The 25341-nt window shown below is 34.2% G+C and overlaps 1 protein-coding gene across 3 annotated transcripts in view; it reads right to left on the reverse strand.

Moving 5' to 3' along the window:
• Positions 1-25341, reverse strand: part of LRBA (LPS responsive beige-like anchor protein) — a 391035-nt gene that overhangs the window by 94186 nt on the left and 271508 nt on the right. For all 3 annotated transcript variants that reach the window (XM_068680931.1, XM_068680932.1, XM_068680930.1), the window contains exons 45-47: positions 17009-17149; positions 15675-15794; positions 4249-4401 (exon numbers count right to left, since the gene is read on the reverse strand). In XM_068680931.1, the coding sequence (XP_068537032.1) occupies positions 4249-4401; positions 15675-15794; positions 17009-17149 (414 nt within the window). The remainder of the gene's footprint in view (positions 1-4248; positions 4402-15674; positions 15795-17008; positions 17150-25341) is intronic.

The following is a 25341-nucleotide window of genomic DNA, read 5'->3' on the forward strand; positions in this document are numbered from 1 at the left end:
TCATTTTCAAATAATTAAAAAAAAAAAAAGAATTATTAAACTAATACTGTAAGTCTTATCACAAACACATATATAATGATGCAATTATAGCACAATTTTTGTCAGCTGTATCTAGGAAAACTGAAAAATATTTTCAGTTATCTTAGCAGTTACTCTATGGCATTAAAAACAATACGGAGCATTAGGGACATATATTAATGTTTCAGACTGTTTCAGGAAAAACCTGGTCACATTTCCATCAAACTGTTGACTTACTCAGAGAAAAATATCTCCCCCCCCACTCTCATGAATTTGTGCCATTATAATTTTTATTGTGCTATCATAAACTAATAGAAAGTACCAAAAATATGCACAAGCAATACATGCATCTTACATTTCTTTGTATTGCTCAGAATGACATCCTGAAGCTATCATTGAGCTCATCATGACATTCCATCAATCAAAATCCACTTTTAATTATACACCATTCTGCTTTTTCTCCCAAAGCAAGCACAGAAGCCACGCAACAATCTATTTCAACTAAAATACTCACTTTATAGAATTAAAAATAGGTTGGGAATCAGTTTTAAATCAGCTATCAGCCTGTCAATTAATGTTCTGAACCCCTGCTATTGACCCAGTACTGTACAAGCTGTTATTACGCACTGTCCTACATATCATCTGTTCCCTGTGCTGGTCTGTTCCAGAAAGACAGACAGCTGCAACAGTATATCCCTGTTCAACCTGAGGACCATCTGACTTTAATTGTAGCACACAGCTTGATGTGGGTCTGGTTATGAGAAGCCAAAGTATCACACTGTAATAATCTGGAAAAGCAGAAACCTGCCAACACAAGGCTGCAAACAGGGGCTTGGGCTGTCTGGCTGGCTGACGGGCTGCAGGAAATATGATTAATGAGCAAGGTATAATGATATCAGGAACCCGATTAGCACCACAAAAAGGTCACAGATCAAAGTAGTATGCATTTCATGAGCTCAAATCATTGTATAAGATCTGTGGACTTAAAGAGGTAAACTGAAATGCAAAGGGAAAAAATATCTGTGTGTGATAGTATTTTAAGTGCTCATTTTGTAAGCTATAATCACTATTTTGTCTGAAACAGGACGCTATAAGGAAATATTAACTGAATGAATCAGCCCATGACACACTGTAGCAAGCTTTTTTGATAGTATCTCTGAGAAACTGAGCTTCAAGCATTCCTCCTAAACACTCCTACTCTACTCAAAAATAAAATTTGATGCTGAGGTTATCAAATCCATTAAGTATTAACAAGAAAGAGCAATTTAATATTTACATGTGATTTTCTCAGTTTTATTCCACAGCAGAAACAGCAGATTGCAGAGGGCATCATCCATAACAGCACTAACATGGCCATCATCACCAGAATAAGGTTGTCACATAAAAGTTGTTAACACAATTCACTGGCACTGAGGTTTAAATGTAATGCTACCAGACTGACCAAAACTTGATATCTGAAACACAGGAGCAATATCAGTGACATAAAGTGTCACCAAAATGGATGTTGTTTGATACACTTCAATATACTATCATTTAGCAAATTATTAAGGAATCATAGAATGGTTTATGTTGGAAGAGAGCTTGAAGCCCACCCAGCTCCAACCCCCTGCCATGGGCAGGGACACCTCCCACCTGGCCAGATTGCCCAAAGCCCCATTCAGCCTGGCCTTGAACACCTCCAGGGATGGGGCATCCACAGCTTCTCCGGGCAACCTGTGCCAGTGCCTCTCCACCCTCTGAGTGAAGAGTTTCTTATTTATATATAATCAAAATCTACCCTATTTTTAGTTTAAAGACATTATGCCTCGTAATTATCTCTCAATTTCAAAATTAACTCAAGTTGTAAAAAAAAAGTTCTACTTCGTTCAATTATGCAATGCTTAAAAATAACATTTTATTGCAAAAATTGTTTCTGAAAACCTTAATTTATAACTTCTGTATGTTCTTCAAGTACTCTACTTGACAAGTGCTGCGACTTCTACTTTCACAGCACAAGTTATGACCTTGAGCAGATTACTAGCAAAGTCTTTTTGATTAAAATAGTTTCAAAAGTCACATCACTGATGAACAATTACTTGAAAAATAACCTAAATGAGAAGGAAACATTAATTATATTTAGATAATAAATAGGATCTTCCAATTTCATAAGTAATGTTGAGGAAAATTATCAAATGATAATTTAAAGTAGTTTTAATCTTCATCATTCAAATATACAATGGTTAATGTACTGTTCTTTTCAAATCCCCAAATTACTTTTTCTTTAAATGAAAGAGTGGATACATAACAGCACTTCCCTCATATTTTCTGAACTGCTTCTTTCAGAATTTGACAAAATAAAGATGTGCTTATTGTAAATTGTCCATAAAAAGAAAAAAATATATATACATTTGGATTATGGAATTAGTTTATTACTCTCTAAGAGAAGATTTTAAAGGGATTTTACATTTTGTGCCCAAGAGTTTAACAGTATTTATCGAAACTCAGCTGATTCCTGCTGAAGAAGCACTTAATCTGGAGAACATTACCCATGTGAGAGATACCAAAGAGCTGCAAGAAAGGCTGACACTAGTAGCAAACATTTTGGAAAATGACGGAAGAATGAGGGAAAGGTAGGTCAGAAAGTACAAGACAGGTGAGGGCAAGAAAAACCTGGCACCATGGTTAAAAATCAGGAAAAGAAAATTAAGAGCTAAAATTTTACAAGAGGAGGAAGCACAAGCTGGGGAATAGCTTGCATTCATGGTAGCAAAAGTTAGAACTGTAATTAATTGGGTAAGAACTATATTTTCTGCAACAGCTAAAAAAACACAGTGGTGAGAGATCAGGGTCCAAGGCTGCCTTTGACAAGTCTGATTAAAAACAAAGGTTTTCATTTCTCAGACTATCCTGAATCACGAACACATGCCAAACTCGATCTATCAGAACAACTGTAAAACCAGAAGTAGTGTTTTAATATAGTTTGCCAAGTAGTCCTGCTAAATGTTAATGCATTTTATACACCATTTAAATCTTGAACATGCTTCTACATGAAGCCAAATGCTGAATTCACCTAACACAGTTTGTGATCATTATGATGCACCCTACAACTGCTGCATATGTTAAGATCTTCACAATCAGTAGTCTGCAAAATCATAGGCCAAACAACATCGCTGAAGATAGTTATCATATCACCAGTAAAAGTGCACTTTAAAGCATACTGTTAATTTATAAATCACAGCTTTGTTCAGAACTGACTACTCTGCATTTTTGTGAATATGAGCTGCAATTTTCTGCCAACAGTATGACTTTTTCAACTCCCATATTCTAGCTTAAGGATATCAGGGAATTATCATGTCTAAGTCTGGTTTCTGTGAAGTTTCTGAGAGATTTCATGCCTTAGTTCAGTATTTCCTAGTTAGCTATAAAGAAGTAGCTGACTACTACATGAAAACTGCAGCTTCATTTTTCAAGATTCATTTAAAAAAGGCTCTCCAATTTATTTCTAGAGTGCCACTGATGCAGAATCCTTCCATATTGTGAAGAGTCTCATGTAATAGCTTTGAGAATGTGCTGAGATGCCAACAAATGACACTGTAATATCTATTCTGTAAATCATTACACTGCTCAGAGGACACAGTGAAGACAGGAAATGCTAACACCAGGATTTTCCAAAACAGGGAAGAGAATAGTAACACATGTTTGGGGAATGAAGCAGGTAAAAGGAAAATTCAGTTTGATTTCCTTGTAAAAACTGTTCTGAAAAATGTAACTTTAATGGAAGAAAGAGAAGAGATGGCAGAGATTTAAAATGCAGCCTTCTCTCCTGAGGCATTTACTAGACTTTGGAGTTAAGTGGATACTTAAATAAAAAATAATAATAATAAAAAACAACACTGAAATTACATTTAAATAACTGGAGTGAAAAATGTCTATGATTAACAAGCTTTTTCTTTTGTAAAGTGATGATGTTATTAGCACTTCAGAACTACAAGAGCTGAAATAAAAATAACAAGATAAGATCTCCTGCATGTTTAGACCACATTCAAACTTTTTTGAGCAATTCTAAAGAACAAGCAATACTATATGCCTTTTTCCTTCTATAAACTTATAAATCTACCATTCCTTCAGATTATTTCAGCCATAGCCCTGTGTAAATTATAAATAGCTGTATTTTACAAAGATCCAAACTACTTCAGAAAAAGCTTGCAAGACAAATGTTTCTTGACAGACAATAGAAGAGAGACATCTTACCAGTCTGTTTATGCGAACAAATTCTTCTGGGGTTTTGGCCCATGGTGGAAGTTCAACATCAGACACAACTGTTCCATCATCCATCACTCCTAGATTGTAATTGTTGCTGTTGACGAATATCTCTGGGAGGTAATAGAATTCAGGAATCAATTCCTGTATATAAATGAAAAACAATGCCATGCTATAAATTCTGTCATAGAACGCACTTTGTCATGTTAAAAAATAATTATTAGAATGGCATTAGGCAGAGACAGAATAGACCTCCTTCTCCTCCACACACACAGAGAAGGGATAAATCCATTCTTTCATACTTTCTAAAATACAAGCCTTTATGTACGATAAATCCTTATAGTGCTTATAACATAACAAAAACAAAACAAAATAAAACAAAAACACTACAACCCTAAGACACAATATGTTATAAAGCCAAAAAGTCAGAACATTGCTTTTGGTAGCATATTATCAAGAGAGAAATTTATAAAACTAAAGTAATGAACATCACATGATACAAACAATCCTTAGTGGAAAGTAATAGGCAAGTGAAGATGTTAACAAGTTGGGAAAACATTTACATTTTAACACAATCCAAACTTTGAAGTGCTAATGCACAAACAGCAGTCTGAAGTTTGGGTGAAAGTAGCTATTACAGTTTATCCAATGCCTAGAAATAAATTTTCTGTCAAGTCTAAATTATCTGGAGTTACACCATATGTTGAGGGGAAAAAAACAAAACACAAAACAACAGTCAAAGCTGAATCAAGGCAACCCCCTTCTTCCATTAAAAGGCAGTTATCACTATTATGTGTCCAGTCTAAAATTACAGGGAAGAATGATGCATAATTTCATACACACGAAAAAAAAAAAAAAAAAAAAAAAAAAAAGTTTAAAAGAACAAGGATTTTCTCCTGAATAAGTGGAATGTTTCTCTGTTTTGCAGTCAGATATGCAACTTCAAAAATTGCTGTTCATTTTGTAAAATATGCACAAGGATGTACATAAACTTACCTACATTAATGGCTTTAGAACCCTATTTACAGACTTTTATAAATGTCTACAAAATCCTGGTGTAACAACAGTAGAGAAAGCCTATTATGACACAGCATATATGTAACTGCCCTTATTATGTTTTAAAGGCAAATTTTGAGGGGAACTTGATGTTGAGACTTAAATACACCCAACAAACTTGGCAATTTGATGGATTTAGAAAAACTGACCCACTAAATTAGGGAATTTACTTCTACTGTGAAGAAAGAATCAATACATGTAATTGCTTCAGGAACTGTATTTCATAGCAAACAACTGGTGTAAAATTAGTCTGCCATATAGCAAGCACAAACTGCATGCTACTTAAGAAGTAGAAAAAATCACACTACCCCACTGGCTTTGTCTACAGTGGGTATAGTATGTAGCTCCCTCAGAAGCTCAGTAGATCAGAAACCCGGTCTTGACATGGGTCAATGGATCAGTAGTCTCCCAGATAGACCCTCAGGGCCAGCAATGGCATGAGCAACTTTCCAAATGGCTGAGTGCAATAGGGAGGTCATCAGATTGTGGACAAGGTCAATCCAAAGTAGCCAGGGCAAAGACAGGAAAGATCACGCAAGAATTAAGCTATTATCACCTCCATCCTTGTGTGAAACACTGCTTGGCTTTGAATTGTACATCTTTTTGTTTACAGTCACCTTAATTAACTAGGCAGGGTAAAACATGCTTCTGTACCAAACGCTTGACAAGTACTTGATAAAAAGAGATTTGAAACTATTTAATTGGATAAATGAAAGAACAAAAATGTGTCATGGATAAATCCTTATAAGAAAGAAAGTTCTCTAACACTGAAGTTTCTGTAGCTTTTATCATCGCGGACAGAAACTAACAAAGAAAAGAAGACGCTGGATGATTAATTCGATACCAGCTTGCACCACAAATATGAAACCATACCATGATTCTGAATACTTAAAACATAAGCTCATTACATATGTTATTGATGTTTTTATATTTTTAATATATATATATGTACAGCTATTCACTAGTTCCTTTCAAGATCAGAAAACATTTGGCTTTTTAGAACACACGTTGTTTTCATTAGATTACACAGAAACAATATGCAGCCTGGAAACTTAAAAATCATCAGTACCTTCTGTTAGTTTGACTATTAGAAGCTTTCCATAAGGCATTGTTCATTCCTATAGAAGTGAGTTTTTGCAAAGCTTTTCACTTTTCATAATGAGACATTTTAACAAAAGGCCTTCCTCTGTTATCTGATTTTGTTATCTTGATCACATGCTTGGGAAAAGAGAGTGTGAACAGAGATACTGTGCTGTCTAACTTAGTAGTATTTAATTCCAATTTTCAGTGTCTGTACATAGATGTAAATGACTACATCAGTTAAAGGCCAATAGTTTTTCCTCAACCTGTAATAAGCCTGATAATAAAATATTTACATTTTTATCTACTTTACAAATATTCTTCATGTCTTTGCCAATCACAGTCCTTAACAGTCCTTCTCAATTCTATATGTGGGGTCTTTTCCTATATTGAAAAATAAACCAAACCCTCAAACTCCTAAATACAAGTAATAATGAAACTAACTTTTTTATTGAAACATTCACCTTGCATACATAGATTGACACTAAAACAGAAGTTGCTGATGCACTTGTGTAACTCCATTAGTAATGGAACTTTTTGGACACCTGAGAGAATTAAAAAAATTAATGAATATACTTTTTTGCCCTTGGGGGGGGGGGGAGGGGGGAGGGGGGAGGAGGGGAAGAGGAAGAAGGAGTAGAGTGGTAGGTATTTACTTGTGGTTTCCCACAAATACAGTGTGAAAACGTAAGACCAGTCATGAGAGGCCAGACTGAAGGACCACTGAGTATGGTATAGTCACCTAGAACAAGGACTGTGACAAGGACTGGAAGTGACAAGGACTGGAAGACTAACACAGGACAAATACAATCTTTTCATGCATAGGTTCTGTCAGCTTCTTACTATTAAATTGGTTATGAACTAATCCATGCTTCTGATTTTTAAAATCCTTAAGTATGGTTTCCACACTGCAATTCCATCTGCAAAGGAATTTGGCTATCTTAGAACCACTTCCTAATAGTTCCAATGGATGATTGAGAAAACCAATAAATATTAGTTCCTTATTCAGTCTTCTAAACGTCCTTCCAGATATTATAGATCTACATCACATTTTTCCTCATTGGTCTCTTTTTGCAATCTAAAGTAAATTTAGATTCATTCCTTCTGGTGGTCTTACTTTTTGCCTAGTCATTTTGTTTTTTGTATTTTTTCTAATTCTACTGTATCCCTTCCAACATTTTATGTACTCAGCACATATATACAAACTGCAATCTTTTGTTTATGTGATTTCATGGAAAAATTAAAACAACTGTATTATTTGTTGAAGTTCTCGCTTTCATGCAAATGTTTAAAATTAGTTTCAGAAATTCCTCTGTTAGAATTCACCAGTTCTAAGGGGTAGAGAAAGTAATATTTATGATGGGCAATACTTTACTCCTTCTGCCATGCTTTTGAGTTCATTAAACTTGATGAAAGGGCTCATGGTGAATATCGACATGAATCTATCACACAGCATTTACAGTGTGTTTTTTGTTATTGTTGCTTTGTTTTGTTTTAAAAAAAAACTGTGAAGATTAAATCTTCTATTTCAGAATTTGTATTAAAACAATCATAAAATTATGCATGTAATTAAAATACTGTCTTAAAAAATTTCTCTACCACATAGAAAACACAATTCCTAAGGAAACTTCACTAAAAAGGTATTTTTTTTACAAACAAGTAATATCAGTTTAACACTGGTAATTGATTTTCATGTTTGCCACTAAGCATACTAAATCTATGCAAGATACTTTGGCTCTTAAATGTAATGAAATATTATTTCATTCTTTTATTTTTGTTTGGAAAGTAATAGACTGATGTGCTTAGAAGCAGAGTTATATGATCTGCAAAGGTGTCTAGAATCAGTGAGATAGATTCCCTAACCATATTAAAACATTTATAAGATATCAGATTTTCAAACTAAATTATTTGACAATCATATTAAGCAATATTAAGCCTATATATAACCTGTCAAACAGAATAATAAAAATGCATATTAGAAGTCTAGGTTCTTATTCATACTGCCACACGCTATTTCCTCTGTTAGAGTACTTAAACAGCATTCAAAAATGCATACCAACATACTACATTATATTCAAAATTTCATTTTTTCATCACATTTCAATATAATCATTATCATGGTAGCAGGAAAACACAGTTTCTGTGTACCTGTAGGTCTTCCTCCATCTGCTATATGTGTGTTATTTCTTGTTTAACTAAAACATTCCCTTGTCATTGCCTGAAATACTCCCATTTTTAAAGAAAATAATTCAGCAAGTTTCAATTCAATTTCTAAATTGAATGAATGATAATGAAGAAATTATTTTTTTCAATGTCTAATCATCCTGTTAAGGTTCCAAGAAATATTTTAAATATTTCCTAGTATAAGTAAATTATTAAAATTTTCAGCAACTTACAATTTACCCAAAAGAATTATACAAATCCAGGTGTTCATTCAGTATTTAATGATATATATATATATAATGAAATATATAACAATTTCAATTAGTACTTTATTCATTATCAATCAAGAAGTAGATGAATTCAACCGTTTATTGCATAAAAAGAGCATCTTCAATACACTTTAGATCCTGTTAGTCAATATATGAATTATATGTAGATAAAATTATTTTACTTGTTACTGATGCTATATATAAAAATATGCAATGGTATTTGATGACCATACTTATATACTATGAAAAACATGTAGTTCAGATTAATTTGACCAAGAAAGAGGAAAAAAAAAAAAAAGTTGTATGTATTACTGTATTCCTTTCCTCTAATTTCTTTAAATTACTGAGGAGAAAAAAAAGGACTATACTGAATCATAACAAGGTCTGGATGAAACCTTGAGAGGTCATTTTGTCCACCTCAGGCAGATAAAATTAGGTATTATTGAAAGATGTTTCTCTGACTTGTTCTTAAAATCCTTAGTCTTGGGTTTTCTATGAATTTCTAGTCTTCATCTATCCCAACCACTAGAAGGTCTTCCTAACATCTGGTCTGCTTTTACTGCAGCTGGAGCTCACTTCCTGTCCTATTCAGATTGAATATAAATTGCAGTTTCCCTTTTTTACATGTGTCAATGTGAAAGAACGGCTTTTACCTGATGGACAAAAAGATCCATCCCCAGCAGCACTTTCTGACCATTTTTCCCCTCCTGCACTAAGCCCACTGCCCACGATCCAGCACCATGTCTGGCAGGGCAGCCCACTGGAACAAGAAGTGTTCAGCAGAAACAAAGTGCCACTGCACCCACCAGCCAAAATCCCCACCAGGATAAAAGCATCAGACCTGGCACTGAAAAGCACTTCACACTTCTCCCCTCATTCCTCTTTTCTCCAGAGTAATCAACCTAAAACCTTTATCTTTATATCACTGTCCCATTTTCTTGACCTCTGGTCATTCTCCTCTGGACTTCAGCACATTTATCCATACCTTACTTGAAGGTTATTTCAACAGCTCCAGAAAAAGACTGAAGCAGATACTCAAAGTATTTGTTTTGTTTTCAGTACAATTATGGCTGGGTATAAAAGAAGTAGACCACAGTTATCAGATGGAACTTTCTGATCCGTAAACCCAGATGTCTACATTTTTAACTACTGCTATATCCACAGACTACCATGCACAGATTTGACAGATTATTTTTTTTACTTTTTTAATTAGAGAAATATTTTCCTGTTATGCATCTTGGCACAACTTTACAGGAAAGCACCAACGAAAACCAAAGGTCTACATCATAAAAGGTTTTGCTACACCAGGCATACAGTTTACTGTGAAAAATCTGAATCACTATGTTTCTACTTCTGAATTTTTCTAGTAATTGCTCTTGGACATCATTTACCTTGCTACTAATATGACATGAAATCTATCTTATGCTAAAGTAATGTTGCCAGTTTGGCAGCAACTTTACTCCTCGTAACTTCTGAAAGCCCATCTATTAGATGGAGAAGTATAAAACAATGCAAAGCATATGTAAAAAGCTTATCAGGTTACAGGGTGTCTTAGGCATGCATATGTTTGGCAGCCTGTTTCAATAAATATGAGTTGCCAACATGACGTTGCTTCACTTTGGAGAAAAACCTCTGAGACTGTCTCAATCTCCTATGACTTTCTTAGAAGCAAAGTAGAGAAACTGAGATGAGATTAGGTTACAATAATGTGGGAGTACCAGGGCTGAAAATCCATATTCCAAGAGCAGTTATCAATAGCTCACTGTCAAACTGGGAAGACATGGTAATGGGGTCTGCCCTGCTTCTAATACCAGTCAATAATCCCATTAATGATCTGGCATAGAAGGTGCAGTAATAAAATTCCAGATGACACTACGAAGGCAACAAGCTGTTTGGTGGACAGGATGAGAATTTCAACCTATCTTCACAAAATCTATGTATTGCATGGAAAGAAAATGGCAAATACTATGCTTAGAAAAGAGAAAATACATGCAAAGAGCAACAAAGATAGCAAGTATATTGTAGTAATTATAATGACAAATCAATTTAACGCTATGGGTTTGCTACCAAACCAGAAGTAACAACTACTTCTGAACAAATATGTACAAATCTACACATTAAACAAAGAAAAACAGTAACAGAAAAACGGGCAGACAGGCTTATCTTCAGTATTCTGGAACTTAATACAAGCCCCATACTGAATTGGTTTGCAATCAAACACTGCCAGGCTATCTGTTTTTGCGTTTTATACAACATTAACATAACTAACCAGGATTGTTTACACTAACAACATAAGTCAAGAAGAAACTAAATGAATTAAGGATGCCTGTCCATTACTTAAAAGGTACTAAACGATACTTTCACAGAATTTAAATACATTTAATATTCTTCAGTGCAGAACATTTAAGTTAAATTTAAGATTTAACTTTTAAGTTAACACATGATTAATATTGTAGAGGCATCAGTGCTAAGCTAATTAGTAATTAACAATGACAAGAGTAGTAGTAAGACACTAGAAAACTTCCAAAGAACTTTTAATTTGAATTGCTTAAATAAATGGATAGTAGGAAATTAAATTTTATGCAACATATCACCTCTTGAAATCAAAATTTGAATGGTTCAGTGAAAGGTTATACTATAGTGCAGCATTAGTTTCTTGCTTTGATCATCAATCCAAGGCTTTCACAGGGTCTTGACAAAGATTGGATGTGACCACACATGTGCTCTGGCTTTTTCTGTGGAAGTGTAATACCAGACAAGAGTTGCTTCCACAGACAGCTCATGTTAGTCCTCCTTGTAGTATATGATGTCTCCAACTAGGATTAACAATAATCTTAAAACAGAAAGCATCAGGAACTTACATTCATTCTCATCATACAAGAAGGAAGGAGAAATAATTTTTTTAAGGTACCAGCTCAGTGGTTCTAAATATTCAAGATTTTTTCAGCTGAAACAGTAATAAACCCATGTCTTTCCTTTTTGCCACTCCCCCACCCATCCTCCGTACAATAGCATGTACTTTGGCCTGCCAATTTCAAGGTCTTAAATGTGGCTTCACAAATCCTTTGCATTTCTACAAATCAATGCATTAAACTGCTAGGCTTTCATCAGTTGTAGAAGTATCAACAGAAACCTAGAGAGCTTATGGTAAAAGAAAAATAAAATTATTTAGTCATTTTCTAAACCTTTTTTCCAATATGCCAATTACATTCAGTTAATATTGGACTATAAGTGATATAGAGAAGATATAGTTATAAAAACATTTAATGATCGTATCGTAATACATGATGTCTCAGATAAGAGACCAAGCAAATATCTTTCATTAAAAAAAAAAACTATGAAAAAAGTAAAGACTCCCTCAAGTGCCTCATTTTGTTAAAAATAACATGAGATAAAATCTTAATTTTGCACGCAATTAGATAGTCTTCACAGACAGGCATGAGCTGTGCTCACAGAATACATTCTTCCACACACAGCGCTGAAAGGAAAATTGTACATTGTTTTGGACAAAATCTTGGACCAAAGTTAGACAGTAGAAGAAAAAGCTGATTTTAGAAAAGAATGGGAAAAGAATGAATAAACTAGATTTCAAAGACTTTTGAATAATCATTAATATATTAATGCTTGCAGATTGCAAGTACTTTCAGTAGGCCACACTCGTTCTTGCCAGTTTTTCTATACACAGCTAAACAGCTTTTCTATACACAATTTCTTTATTCATGTACAACTTAGAAATGTTAGGAATTCTACTGATGACAGCAGTCGCTGCAGGCTTCCTTTCCTTCCTTTAGTTTTAGAGAGACCATCCTTTTGACTCTACTGCTGCAGAAAGAAACTTTCTTGTCAAGAATTATAAGGAAATCATTTCAGAGCTCAACCTTGAATTAGAAAACAGCATTTGCATCACTACAATATTGTACACTAAGCTGGCAACAAATGCTGTACTCTCAGACCTTTCAGGACAGACCATGTGAAAGTACTGCCATAAAATGATTACAGAGAATGATACTCCAGGATTACAGGGAGTAAGTCTAAAACTTATCGAAGTCATGTTTCATAATATATGTTGGCTGTAAAGTAAGTGGGAAAGGAACTCTAAAGAAAAAGTAAACAAACATGTGCAACCTTTCACTTCCTCTACCAGAGACCAAAAACAAAGGGATTCATGTTCATTTAACTCCCTCCCTGTCTCCCTCCTGCCTTCTTCCCAAGTATATGCATGGGTTCACGCATACACACACTGCAAGACAATCAAAGAATGACTTTTTACTGAACAAACATTCTAACAGGCTACAGATCTTCTCCTATGGAAGTTACTGCTCTGATTGCACATACTCTTGACAAAAGAAAACAGCAGTGCAAAACATACAGCAGTAGTAAGCTAATACATTGCAATTCTGCATGTAGAAAACTTGCAAAGCTATATGGGACACTTCAGCCATGCATTTCACAAACACTTCCCAGGTGGATCTGAACAACGAGTATCAGGAAAATTGTTTTTCACAGCTGTAGTGAAGTATTGGCAGTACACATATTTCCAACAAAGATGATTCCATGCATCTTCAGACTTTTTCTTTTCTAACTCATTCAACTTGTCTTATGGAAATCCTATTGCATCCCACTTCCTGGCTGCTCATCCAGTCTCATGAACAGACTCCTCTAGTCAACGTAAATTTTCACTCATAGTTTTCACAGTAGTATAATGTAATTCTTGGCAATTCCCAAACTCAGAAAGCTAAAAGAGACTTCAAGGGGCCATCTGTAACAGTACAGATGACTCTTAAGGCTGCACAAACTTGCACATACATAATTTTCCAAAGATACCTAAGCATTTCTGAAAAGCTCTCCCTAATTGCCATCTATCTATTAGTTCTGTTAGAAAGGATGCTTTTACATCTCATCTAAATCTCCTGGATATATAAGTCCATTTTGAACTAAGTTCCCTTCCTGAGGAGTGGAAGCGGGGAGGGAGGTGCTGGTCTCTTCTCCCTAGTAACTGACGACAGGAAGCACGGGAATGGCACAAAGCTGCACTAAGGGAGGTTCAGACTGGACATTAGGAAAAAATTTATTCACTGTGAGCATGGCCAAACACTGGAATGGGCTTTCTAGAAAGGTGGTTGGCACCCCATACCTGTCAAGAGTTCAGATAGCATTTGGATAACACCCTCAATAATACGCTTTAAATTTTGATTAGCCCTGAAGTGGTCAAGCAGTTGGACAAGATGAAGACTTTGAAAGCCCCTTCCAACTGAGCTATTCTATTCTATTCTATTCTATTCTATTCTATTCTATTCTATTCTATTCTATTCTATTCTATTCTATTCCGCATGGGCAACAGAGATTTTTCCCTTCTTTCTTGCCACAGTCACTACGTTGTAGAAGAATCTTAAGTTCCTCCCCAATCTTCTCTTCTTAATAAGAAAAGCAAGCATAGCTAGTCGATCTTTCATTGCACTTTATTTTCAAGACCTTACTTTGTCATCATTGTTCTAGTCTGTATTCTCTCCAACTAGGCCCCAACTATGGATGTAGTATTTCAGCTAAGACTAAGATTATCTGCTGCTGCTTCTCTGCTTGTGATATCTGTTAGCTTTCTCATGAGGAGTTGTGATTGCTTTGACATAATTTCTTCTTGATAGATATGTGCTTCATTTGCTCATCTCCTTGTTATCTTCCTGGTACTAAACACAGCCAGATTATTTGATTAAATATTTTTCACTGACTTGTACTTAAACTCACTTCATAATTTCTTGGCTGTTTTTTCTTTTTTAAAAACTGGATTCTTCATTTATCCACCACTGCTACCTTTTTTCTTCTCCATTTCTCAGAGAAACCATATTTACATCTGAACTTCTGCCTGCTGGCATTGTATGTACAAGATAGAGAAGCTCATAATGACCAGTCCATTTGAAAATAACTCATGTGGTTTTATTTTCTAAACTACTGTTTCTCATTTTGATACAGACATTGCATCTTTTTACCTGTGGTATTAATTCTGCTAGGAACTGCTACAGTTGATTATTTTTTTGGTGGGGAGTAACAGATGGAAGAAAGACATTAGTTTTTCAGCATGATCAGTTGACAATTTTCTCATTTCACTAAGCAGCAGATAAACCCTTTCTTTAATTGTCTCCTCACTACTATAGCTATAGAATGATGTCATGTTACTTAGGTCTCTTGCTAGTTGCATGCCTTTCTTTAGTCAGCCTGATTTCATTCATGTTATACCTTTCCATCCTGTGTAAACAGAACTTTTAAAAAAAAAAAACAAAAACATTTTTTTTCATGGGATTTGAGGTCACTAAAACTTTCCCACCACTGTCAGCAAGCTTTTCTTTTTCGTTCTCCTCCCCAGTTCAAAATATTCCTCAGATCCCAGAATCTGTTTACCTCATTCTTTAACTTCAATAGTTACCCTATCTAAACTACTGCCCTTGGAATTTCCATGTGCTCCTGTCTTAGCTTCTTGACCCACCTAATTCTAGGTCTCCTTCCACACAATGACTAATTACCAGATTAATTTATCTTCTATTACCAACTACTTCTTATTCATTCACAAGTTCCCAGGCCCAGTGCCCCTATTAGGATAGCTTCAATATGATGCTAAATTCTATGTTTCATCTTAGTATCTTCAGTCACTGGCTTTCTGTAGCCCTTTGTTTCTCTACTCAAGATAAAATCTCTGTGGAAACAACTATGTGTCATTTCTCTTTCATCTTTTCCAAAATGATAGGATCGCTCCCAATCCTTTCCCTTCCATTTTGCAATAAGTTGTGGTCCTACAATCATAGCTACAACAAATGGAGATGCAGTATAAAATGTAACAGACTTCAGGAAAGTTTTTACCTTGATATCAGAAGTGTCACGCTGACTGTTGCGCCATGCTCTTGAAATAGATGAAAATGTTCTATCTGCATGATCAAACTTTCCACCTTGCAGATTTAGGAACAGTGTTGTAAAGGGTTCCTAAAATATTTTTTAAAATAGTTAAAAATAACAATGTACTTCTGTAGAAATGTCAGGACATTTATTATTCTTTTTTGGTTAGGTTATTAATGATGCTATTCTTCTGGCAGACACATGATTAATTGCAAAAGGTTCATTCTATTATCCAAGAATGAGAAATACAAAATGATGTTTATTTGTTCAAAAAATATTTTTAATTCCCAATTCCTACTCCTCACACATATAAAGATAAAATAAAGCAAATACAACTGAAATAAATATTTACAGGCTAGAGCTACAATCAACTGCGACACAAATTGCTTTAAAAAACATGAAAAAGCTCAATATTTTTACCTTAGATTTTTTTTAAAGAAGCATGTAATGTATACATTTTATTTTGCTCAAGGTAATCTATTAATACAAAGGATAATATTCAATATCAATAGCTTTATAATTGTTATTGCTTAATACGTAATTTATTATTTAGAAAAGAAAAATGTTTGAGAGGTTTAAAAGCCCCTCTAAGTTAAAGAACACTTAAGCACATATTAGTGGATAATTGCTTGAAATTAGCTAAGTGCTATAAATTACTTCAAGGATTTATGTATGCTTGTACCATTTGAACAAGCTTTAATTAATGATGTACTGCTAATGCTTTCCCAAAGAAATTACTTTCTAGGAGATAAATCACCTTTCAATTTTATGGAAAAATGCATTGTTTAACCAATATATTATCAATATACAGCATCTCAAAAGTTATGTCCATGTAAAATGCAAAATATTTTTTAAAAAATTATTTGCATCAGAAAACAACTAATTTAATCTCATTAGGAGGTAAAAATTAAATACATTCATTATGGAACAAAAAAGTACAATATATCCAACCTTAATGATTCTAAGATTCTATGGCCCAATCAGAAAATATGTAAGGAAGGAAAGTTGACCATGTTGAAAGTAGTTTAAGATTGTATACTAAACATTATTTTTTAAGCAGGAAAAACTTTACTGATTTGAAAAGTATGTACCATAAAATTAAAACCTTCTGGTCAACTTTGGAATACATTTATCCCTGAAAAACAAAATCAGGTATTGATTACAATTATTCAAAAATTTCAGTATTCTCCTATGCCATTGGATTTTATTTCAAAAGTTAGTTTAAGTTTAGTTTTTAGCTTTTTTTTTCTTTTTGCTTTTATTATAACTTAATGGAGAAAAAAAATAAAAGAAGTACTTACGATTCTTAATAACCACGTGAGTGCAAAACTTGCAGTTGAATAATGTGTGCCATAGTGAAACTTTGGAACCTGATCATCTTCCCATGATTCATATCTCTCAGCAAAGAATGCCGCTCTCTTTGGGTTCAAAGCTCCAATAGGCTACAAGGTTTATAAAAATAAATACATAAGTAAATAAAGATAACAGCACATCATATTCCTCGTGCTCTTTTTTGTAACCAGGATTATCAGCATGCATGGAAAATACTAGATGTGGTGTTTTGCAAATGCAGATGCCAGATTATGTTAGCAGCAAAAAAGTATCTTTTACATCCATAAAGGCATATTTTCTATTTCTACTGATTCAACTCAATCACTAAAACCCATTTGACAGTGGAATAACTTGGACAGAGTTGTTAACTTGTGTGCTTGGTTGTGTGTGTGTTGTGGGGAGGGAAGGGACACACACACACTATTAAGCAAATGTTAAGGACAACAACCAAAAACATCTTTGGATATTTTAGGAGGAAAAAGTAAAGAGTGTTAGAGTGGAAGAATATTAACAGTGCACACAGAACTTTGATATTACTGCTGATTGTATGCTTTCTATTTACTATCTCAAGACAAGTTCTATTTAATGAATAAAACCTGAAATTTTGCAATAGGCAAATAAAATAGCTGAATATCTACATAAAAACAGGAATATAAAAGAAACAAAAAATATATGTGTGATTCAAAAAGTATATCACACTTTCACCACCATAAGTAAGTACTGAACAAAGACTAACAAATAGATGAACATGGAATTATTAAATGCAAATCTTAAATGCAAGAAATATGATGCTTTGGAATCCATAGCCATGCATTTCCTCAGCAGACTTTGACATAAAGGATTTGGAAAAATGAGTATACTTCACATTCATCACTGGGAATCCCAACAGTGAATTTAGCTGTTCCTCATGTATAAGGCTGTGAGAGTTCTACAATACCTTCACATATATGTGCAAAATATACACGGTACTATTTTGTATACATAGAGAGCACACTGTTTGTATATCATTAATGTAAATTATGCCCATCTGAACAGAAAATAAAAGCACTCGTGTATAACTTAAGAATAAATATGCAAAATTATTTTCTTATTTCTGTTTTGCAAGAATAACTATACTTAAGAATACACTACAAGGTAAGGAGAAACTTTAAAAGAAAAGTATATGAAGAAAAGTTGCAATCAATAACCAAAATAAATCAATAATCAATATTAATTCAAGCACAGTTCAAGTGAAAAACTACGTCTGCTATTCGGATTATTATTATTCAAATATCTACTTCTTTGCAGCTTATATGAAATTTGGCATACAAGCTTCAAAGTAGTTTCTGTTCTAGGATAGATTATATCTATGAATGACCTAAGATCTTATCTTACATTTTTTACTTAGACCGGCTTTCACATTGCAGTAGGATGAAGAAAACATCTTAGGTTAATTACTATTTTTGCAGTTCACTAATTTGAAATATAACCCTCTGAAAGAAGTGGTTCCTGTATAAAAGGATTTTTATCTGATTTAGCAAATTTATTCCAGGGAAGAATGAAACTGACTCCAAGAAGTCTTTTTGTTGCAAGAACCATTTTGGAATCTCCATCTGTACTGATTTTCCCTAAAGACTCGGCTATGCTTGAGGGAAAAAAAGAAGAAAGAAGGTCATCGGTAGACAAATTATATGAATTAAAAATAGAAACATCGTTGCACTCTATGGTTCTGTAACATTTTATGCATTCTCTTTATCTGCCCCTATTTTTATTACTCTCCAAATGAGTATAGCCCAAATCAATAGTTATAGAATTACACTCCTTGAATATAAAGCTAAACCCAATTAGAATTGATTTCATTCCCTTTTCAAAAACAAAAACAAAAAAAAAGGAATCATGCAGAGATCCATATAGCCAGAATCCACAGTATTGATTTTAGCTGTTATTGTTACAGTTGGTTTCTGAAGCCTGCAACAGGACAACTATCAAGACATGTCACATTTATTTGCAAGCAAATAAAAAAAGTCCCCAAATGAAAGAAAGCTTAGGGAGAAAAAAAGAACCATGGAGCTGTGCACTGACAATGATACACTATCAGCTTACTCAGAGAAGTTACAGTGGGAATACACACATTGAATTATACATTACACGAATGCACTGATTTATTGTGGTAATAACATCCACCTCATTAAAAGATTCTGCTTTGCTGCAGTTGGAGGGCTACATATTGTTTACTGCTATAAATTAATGGCAGCACACAGAAGACTGTAGGACCCTTCTAACAATAGATCTGTAATGACAGTGCTGTATATCACAGCTTCCCCAGCAGCTTCATAATAAAATGGAGACAATGTATTGGGCTAATACATTCTACCAGGCAGGCCCATATTTTTCTGACAACTGCTTTTAAGGATGAGGTGATTGTAGTGTGTTATGCTGCACTGTAAACAGTTAACTATGCCTGAGCTACAGAATAAAACACGTATGAGGAATATTCAAATACCCCTGACTTTTCATTTAGAAAAAGATTTGATTGAAATTTTGTAATTATTTCTTATTTCCAAATTATCAGGGAATCCTGATTACATACTGGATTCCCTCCCCTGGTGGTAAATGGCAAGGGAGAAGAGTAAATCCAAACTACGCTATACTAGATGTAACTGTGAGACCAGAAATTTGCTCAACATGGTTTCTCTTTGCCTCAGACCATTGAGGAAAGACAAGCTAAAAGCCTTCATGTCCAGAAATTCCAGATTGTATTTTCTTTGCAGCACCACTTTTCGGAGAGCAAAAATAGGCATCTGTTCACCAATTAAAGACTAATTTAGATGGGGAAAATAAAACAGAGAGAGAAAAAATCCAATAAGCAAAAACAATGGATGACATTACAGAAGTCAAGACACAAAAATGAAGTCACTTATGGCTGCTATCAAACTGTATCGAAAAAAAAGACCAATGCATATCATTCTCAAGTTAGAGTTCATTTCAGAAATGGCTCAATCTGGAGGAAAACCTGGGCTATGGGAGTTTTTGTTTTCTCTTTTCCAAAGGCGTGATCACCTTGGTTTTGATCTGAAGTGGCTGTTACAGCAACCAGTGTTACCAACATGACAACTACAAGCCATTTATAAAACATACTCATTTGCCATTAATTTTTAAGTGCTCTCAAATCTAGCAGCAGCTTAAAATAAGTAACCTCACATTTTAACCAGGTGCTAAACATAGTAAGCCTCAGACTTTGGACCAAGATTTTTTTCTCTCTTTGAGATGGAACAAAGATGAATGATTTGTTGAAAAACAACTCAGAAAACACACTGACTCTTACCATCTACTGATGTTAAATATGTCCAGAAACTATGGTGTATGGTTATATTTGTTTGTCCTTAATCTTATTTTGTGTCAAGCTTACTGGAACATTGGCACATCTTGCCTCTGTTTTCAGAAGAGGCCTTGTTGCAGCATCAAACCACCCTAACAAAGGCGCTCCTCTAAATAGGGCAGAATCTCTCCTGGACTCTCACAGATGTTCAATTATACATACACTTCTAAAAGAGCAATATGTTCATTTTGGAAAATTGCTAATGGCCAAACATAAGCAGATCAAAGGCTTATAAGAAAAGAATTACGTTATCTTTATTTATAGTTACATATATCAGAAGACAAACAAAGAGCTTTTATTTCCTATTTAATAAGTTTTCATTTTTAAATAGCGTTACTCCAAAAAAACAGACATACCAGGTTCATACACGCTGCCTTTTGTTACTAAGGCTTCTCTTATTAGAACAAGCATAGACATTTTTACTGTCTCCTATCCATATAATACTAGGCAGAGTTTTTGACTTATTAATATTCAAAATCCATGAAAGACTAGAGTGGAAAATATGGCAATAAATTGCATTTAATTACTTCAAACAAGTAGTCAAGGTACGTTAGTTTCATCTTCATGGTTACTTCTTTTGGTGAAGACAGCAATCTTAACCATTACTACTAGAAATCAGGAAGTCTGTGCAAGTGCCTATGACTTTGGAAAAGTAGTGAGATCCAGAAACTAAGTCTACGTTGGCCAATTAGGAAGATTTAAAAATTAATGAAAATGTATATTTTTAAAATTTATATTTAAATTGAAAAAAATCACTTCTTAGCCAATTATTTTTCATATTTCACCTCTTTTTCATTAACTGAATTACTCACATGTCAAAAATAGCTTTTTATCTTATGCCACAGAACTATGAACTGTTCTCTCTTTCTCAGATACATTTTAGAAGTTAATTCCTTAGAATTTATTACCACAGTAAGACCTGAAAAATATCCTAGCCTTCCTCACAGTAGTCACAAGTTATGACAGCACTGTCACAGTACCAAACTTAGTGTTGCACACTCTCTGTCTTCCCAATTTTCATGTTATTTGTACTTTCAAACACGCTCAATGATTTCTGTCCATTTATTTTATGACATCTTATTATATATTCTACTTAACACCTCCCCTCTACTCACCCTTTTTTTGTTCCTGTTATTTCTAACTTTCTATTAGTTCTTCTTTTGAGAAGTTAGGATCAATGGCTCTTCTTTCACTGGTTATCTCACGACACACATTTGTATCTCTTATTGCATACATCTCCTATGCGTGTTTTAGTTCTCAATACTGATGAGCTTAGAATCGGCCCAGCAAACTAAGCCAGTCTTCCACACAACCTGCTCACACTTCTACTTTAGAGATTTACTGATTGTTTCAGCTTTACCTTTTCATGTTAATTTTGTATTTGCATAATAGAATATGACATTAATCAGACAACAGAAACATAAGTGACAAAAATCACAGTCAAATCATCAGGATTGTATCTATCACTAAACACAAGATGGTTATCCACAGAAGAAGAGAGCTACCTTTGAACGGCAGAAAGTTTTCTGGGCTTGCTGATGCCCAAGATACTAGATACTGAAACTGGCCTTTGAGCTTAAGCAGTATGGAAACCGTACTAAGAAAACACGTGACATCTCCCTATAAGAATACATATAATGACACTGACTTTGACAAATCAATGAGCTACTAGGCATGGGTCCAGCACCCATGGAAGAAAAAATAAAAAAGAAAAAAGAAAGAAAAAGAAAGAAAAAAAAAGACACTGAAAAAAGATAAAAGGGGAGGAAAAGGGAAAAAAAATGTTTTTTTCTTTCTGATTTCTTACATTTTTTTTCAATCCAGATCAAACCAGGTATTTGGATTCCTGTGAATGCAATTGTCTGTATGGTTAAATTATATTTTGTAGCATCCTTGCCAAGTATGTTGATTTTTTCATTTATTTTATTTTCAAGATGAATATCTGGTTTTCATTACTGATATTTTTCATATATTCATTGGGTTTTAAGCAAAGAGGGACTATTAGGTCATCTCATCTAGTCTTGTGTTTGTATGACAAGCCATTAAATTCCTTTCCATTACATGATTTTGAGCCCAACTGTTTATACTTGATTATAACACCAGCTGTATTTGGCCGACCTGCTTTCCAAAAAGGCATCTGACTCTTGAGTACATGAACAATCTACAATTTTTTCTTGGAACTTTTTTCTTTTGGCAATTGACATCCTCTTTCTTAACAATATGTGCTTCAGTTTGGCTATGAATTTACTAGTGTGTTTACAAAAGAAATCTTTTTATGCCTCTCATTGACATATCAAAGTCTCTACTTTCCCAATATTTTCTGTATATAAAAGTACTTATGGATTGAAATTAAACTTTTAATAAACAAAGGAAATTGAGCTCTTCAAATCTTTCATTTTAAGGCATTTCTTCCAGCAGTAATATTTTTTTGTGCCCTGCCCACTTTATCAGCATATTTTAATATACAGATATCTGAAATGCATTCAGTGTTCCAGTGTTAGTCTTCTCATTGTCACAAATATGTCGAGTGCTGAACACTATTGCAATCTAACCACCTCTGCATTTTTAGAGAACTGCTTGTTTAGTTACTGCTGGTATTAGCAGCACATAATTAACTCCCAGAAGTAGCCAGTATCTGTAATATTGTCAGTGGGCCTTCCTGATCGTCTGATAAAACTTCTTCCTCCCAGAGATATAAAGACCAGATGCAAGTGTTTAATTACACCCCAACTTTATTAACTTACATCAGCTGGGAAATATCTGGAAACAAACTCATTTAATGTAAATCACTAGTCTTCCCTCTGCATTTTTGTGTGTGAGAAGAGCCATGTCCCCCTCTGAAGCTATTCTCACTCATTGCTACCACCCTTGCTTTCAAAAAACTGAGTACAGCTTTCTTGAAAATTATATCCTGCAATGCTCTCATCTTTACAGGATGCCTTACCTTTAATCCATATCTAATTCAAATTCATTAAAGAACAGTATCCAAAAGAAAGCTACAACACAATCATCTGCTGAACTGTTTGAACTCCCTGCACTGATCTATTGAACAGATCCTTGAGTTGCTCTGGGAAAGATTTAAAAGCATGAAAAAAAAAAATAACCTATCAAGGACCCAATGATCTCTTGAGGTCCTTTTAAACCCCTACAATTCTGTGATTCTGTGAAGGAGAATAACAATCTTTATCAATCTGGCCCCAAATGCACTGGTTTCACAGCAGATACCCAAATCCTACAAGAAAGATCAGGTTAAGAGGGGGGAACTATAAATTTGGATATCAAAGCTTTGCTGTAGTCATATGGATGGAACTTGACAGAACTTTTATCTTCTGCGACAGTGAACACTTAGAAAATAGGTAATCTTTTGCTCCATTTCTAAATTGATCTACTTTCTTATACCTTAGTATAAGAAAATCTTATTGTAAATCACATCTTAGTCACTCATTACACTCAGTTTTTGAGAACTTCAACACAAGCAGCTACTTGACTTTCATGTGGTTTCTTAGTGAACTAAGAAATCCTATGATTAAACACTTTTTGTATGTGCAATATCAAAACTATGCAATAGTTACTAATGTTAGTGACTGTACTTTAATGATTTTGACATCAAGAACATGAAATCAGAAAAATTTATATAACTATGGTGCCTTCTTTTCCAGCCACTAAGGGCAACATATGTCTCTGGTGACCTTGTCGAGGGGCCGATCTCTCTATTAGTGTTCCATTTAGCTAAGGTTCTCAGCAAGTCGTTATGCTCGTACTTATAATTCCAATCTCTTATTCTGAATACAGGAATCTCAAATAATTATGACACTTGAAAATTTGTAGGAAGTAAGTAATCAAGGAAGATGATAATATAAAGCATGTTCTGAAGAATGCTTCCTATTCTCATTAATGTAGCCTGAAGTTACATCATTTACTAGAGCTGCAAGCAAGCAAAACTTCATATGACAGATTAAAAAGAAGAAAAAAAAAAAAAAAAAAAGCCAGAATTACCCTAGTTACAAAACAAAGAAAATTATACCTTCCCACATAATTAAGTTGTTAGATTCATTGCCTCAGGGAGCAATGCAGAACAAACACAAATAGGTTAAAAAGAACAAAGACAATTAGACCACCAGTCCATCAGTGGCCATTAAACATGACTGCATCAATTATTTTTCCAGTTCATAAAGTCTTTAAACTTCTCGTTGCCAGACCTGGGAAGTTATCTGAAGGGAAAGACGATGCTTTATATGCCCTCTTTCTTTTCTGCTTTCACTAGACTCCTCCTACTGGCTATTCATAGAGGCAAGATATTGAGCAGGATAAGCTTTTGGACTGGCTCTTCTCTTACAACTTCATATGAAGTGACTCAGCATCTACCTAGATACACAGGTTGGTGCATATGATTGCAATAAAAGCCAGTCAAGGGTACTCCAGAACAATAAACTTGCAGTTATTTTGACATGCAAATGAATTCTTCACTCAGGTATATCTTTTTATTTACGCTACTGAAGAAACACAGACAAATGCCCACCAGCCACCTCATTTAAGACTTGTGCACACAGCTCAGGGTGCAGACAGCTATTTCCCAGCAGCTCCTTTATCTAAGTGACAAGTGTAACCAGCAGACTGTGATCAGCATTTTTATCATATGAAGGGTCCTGGGGCATTTCCTGATGCACTGTATATGGGATGAAATGCCATAATCCTCTTATCTCAGTATTTTCTAAAATAAATTTAATAAACTCTATACATACTAAAACCACTGAGCTTTTTAAACTAAGTATGTCTTTTTTAAATACTTGTCTGAACTTACAAGCTTTCTTTGAAAAGACTGTATTTCAAGAAATATACCAGATCTCATTATGCTATCAGAGTTTGTTCTAAAATAAATTTTATATTTTTGGGAAACTGAGAATTCAGAAAAGGGAGTGATTAAAAGCAAAAAAAGAGTTGTGT

This window comes from Anas acuta, chromosome 4 (assembly GCF_963932015.1).
Source record: "Anas acuta chromosome 4, bAnaAcu1.1, whole genome shotgun sequence".
Taxonomy (NCBI): Eukaryota; Metazoa; Chordata; class Aves; order Anseriformes; family Anatidae; genus Anas; species Anas acuta.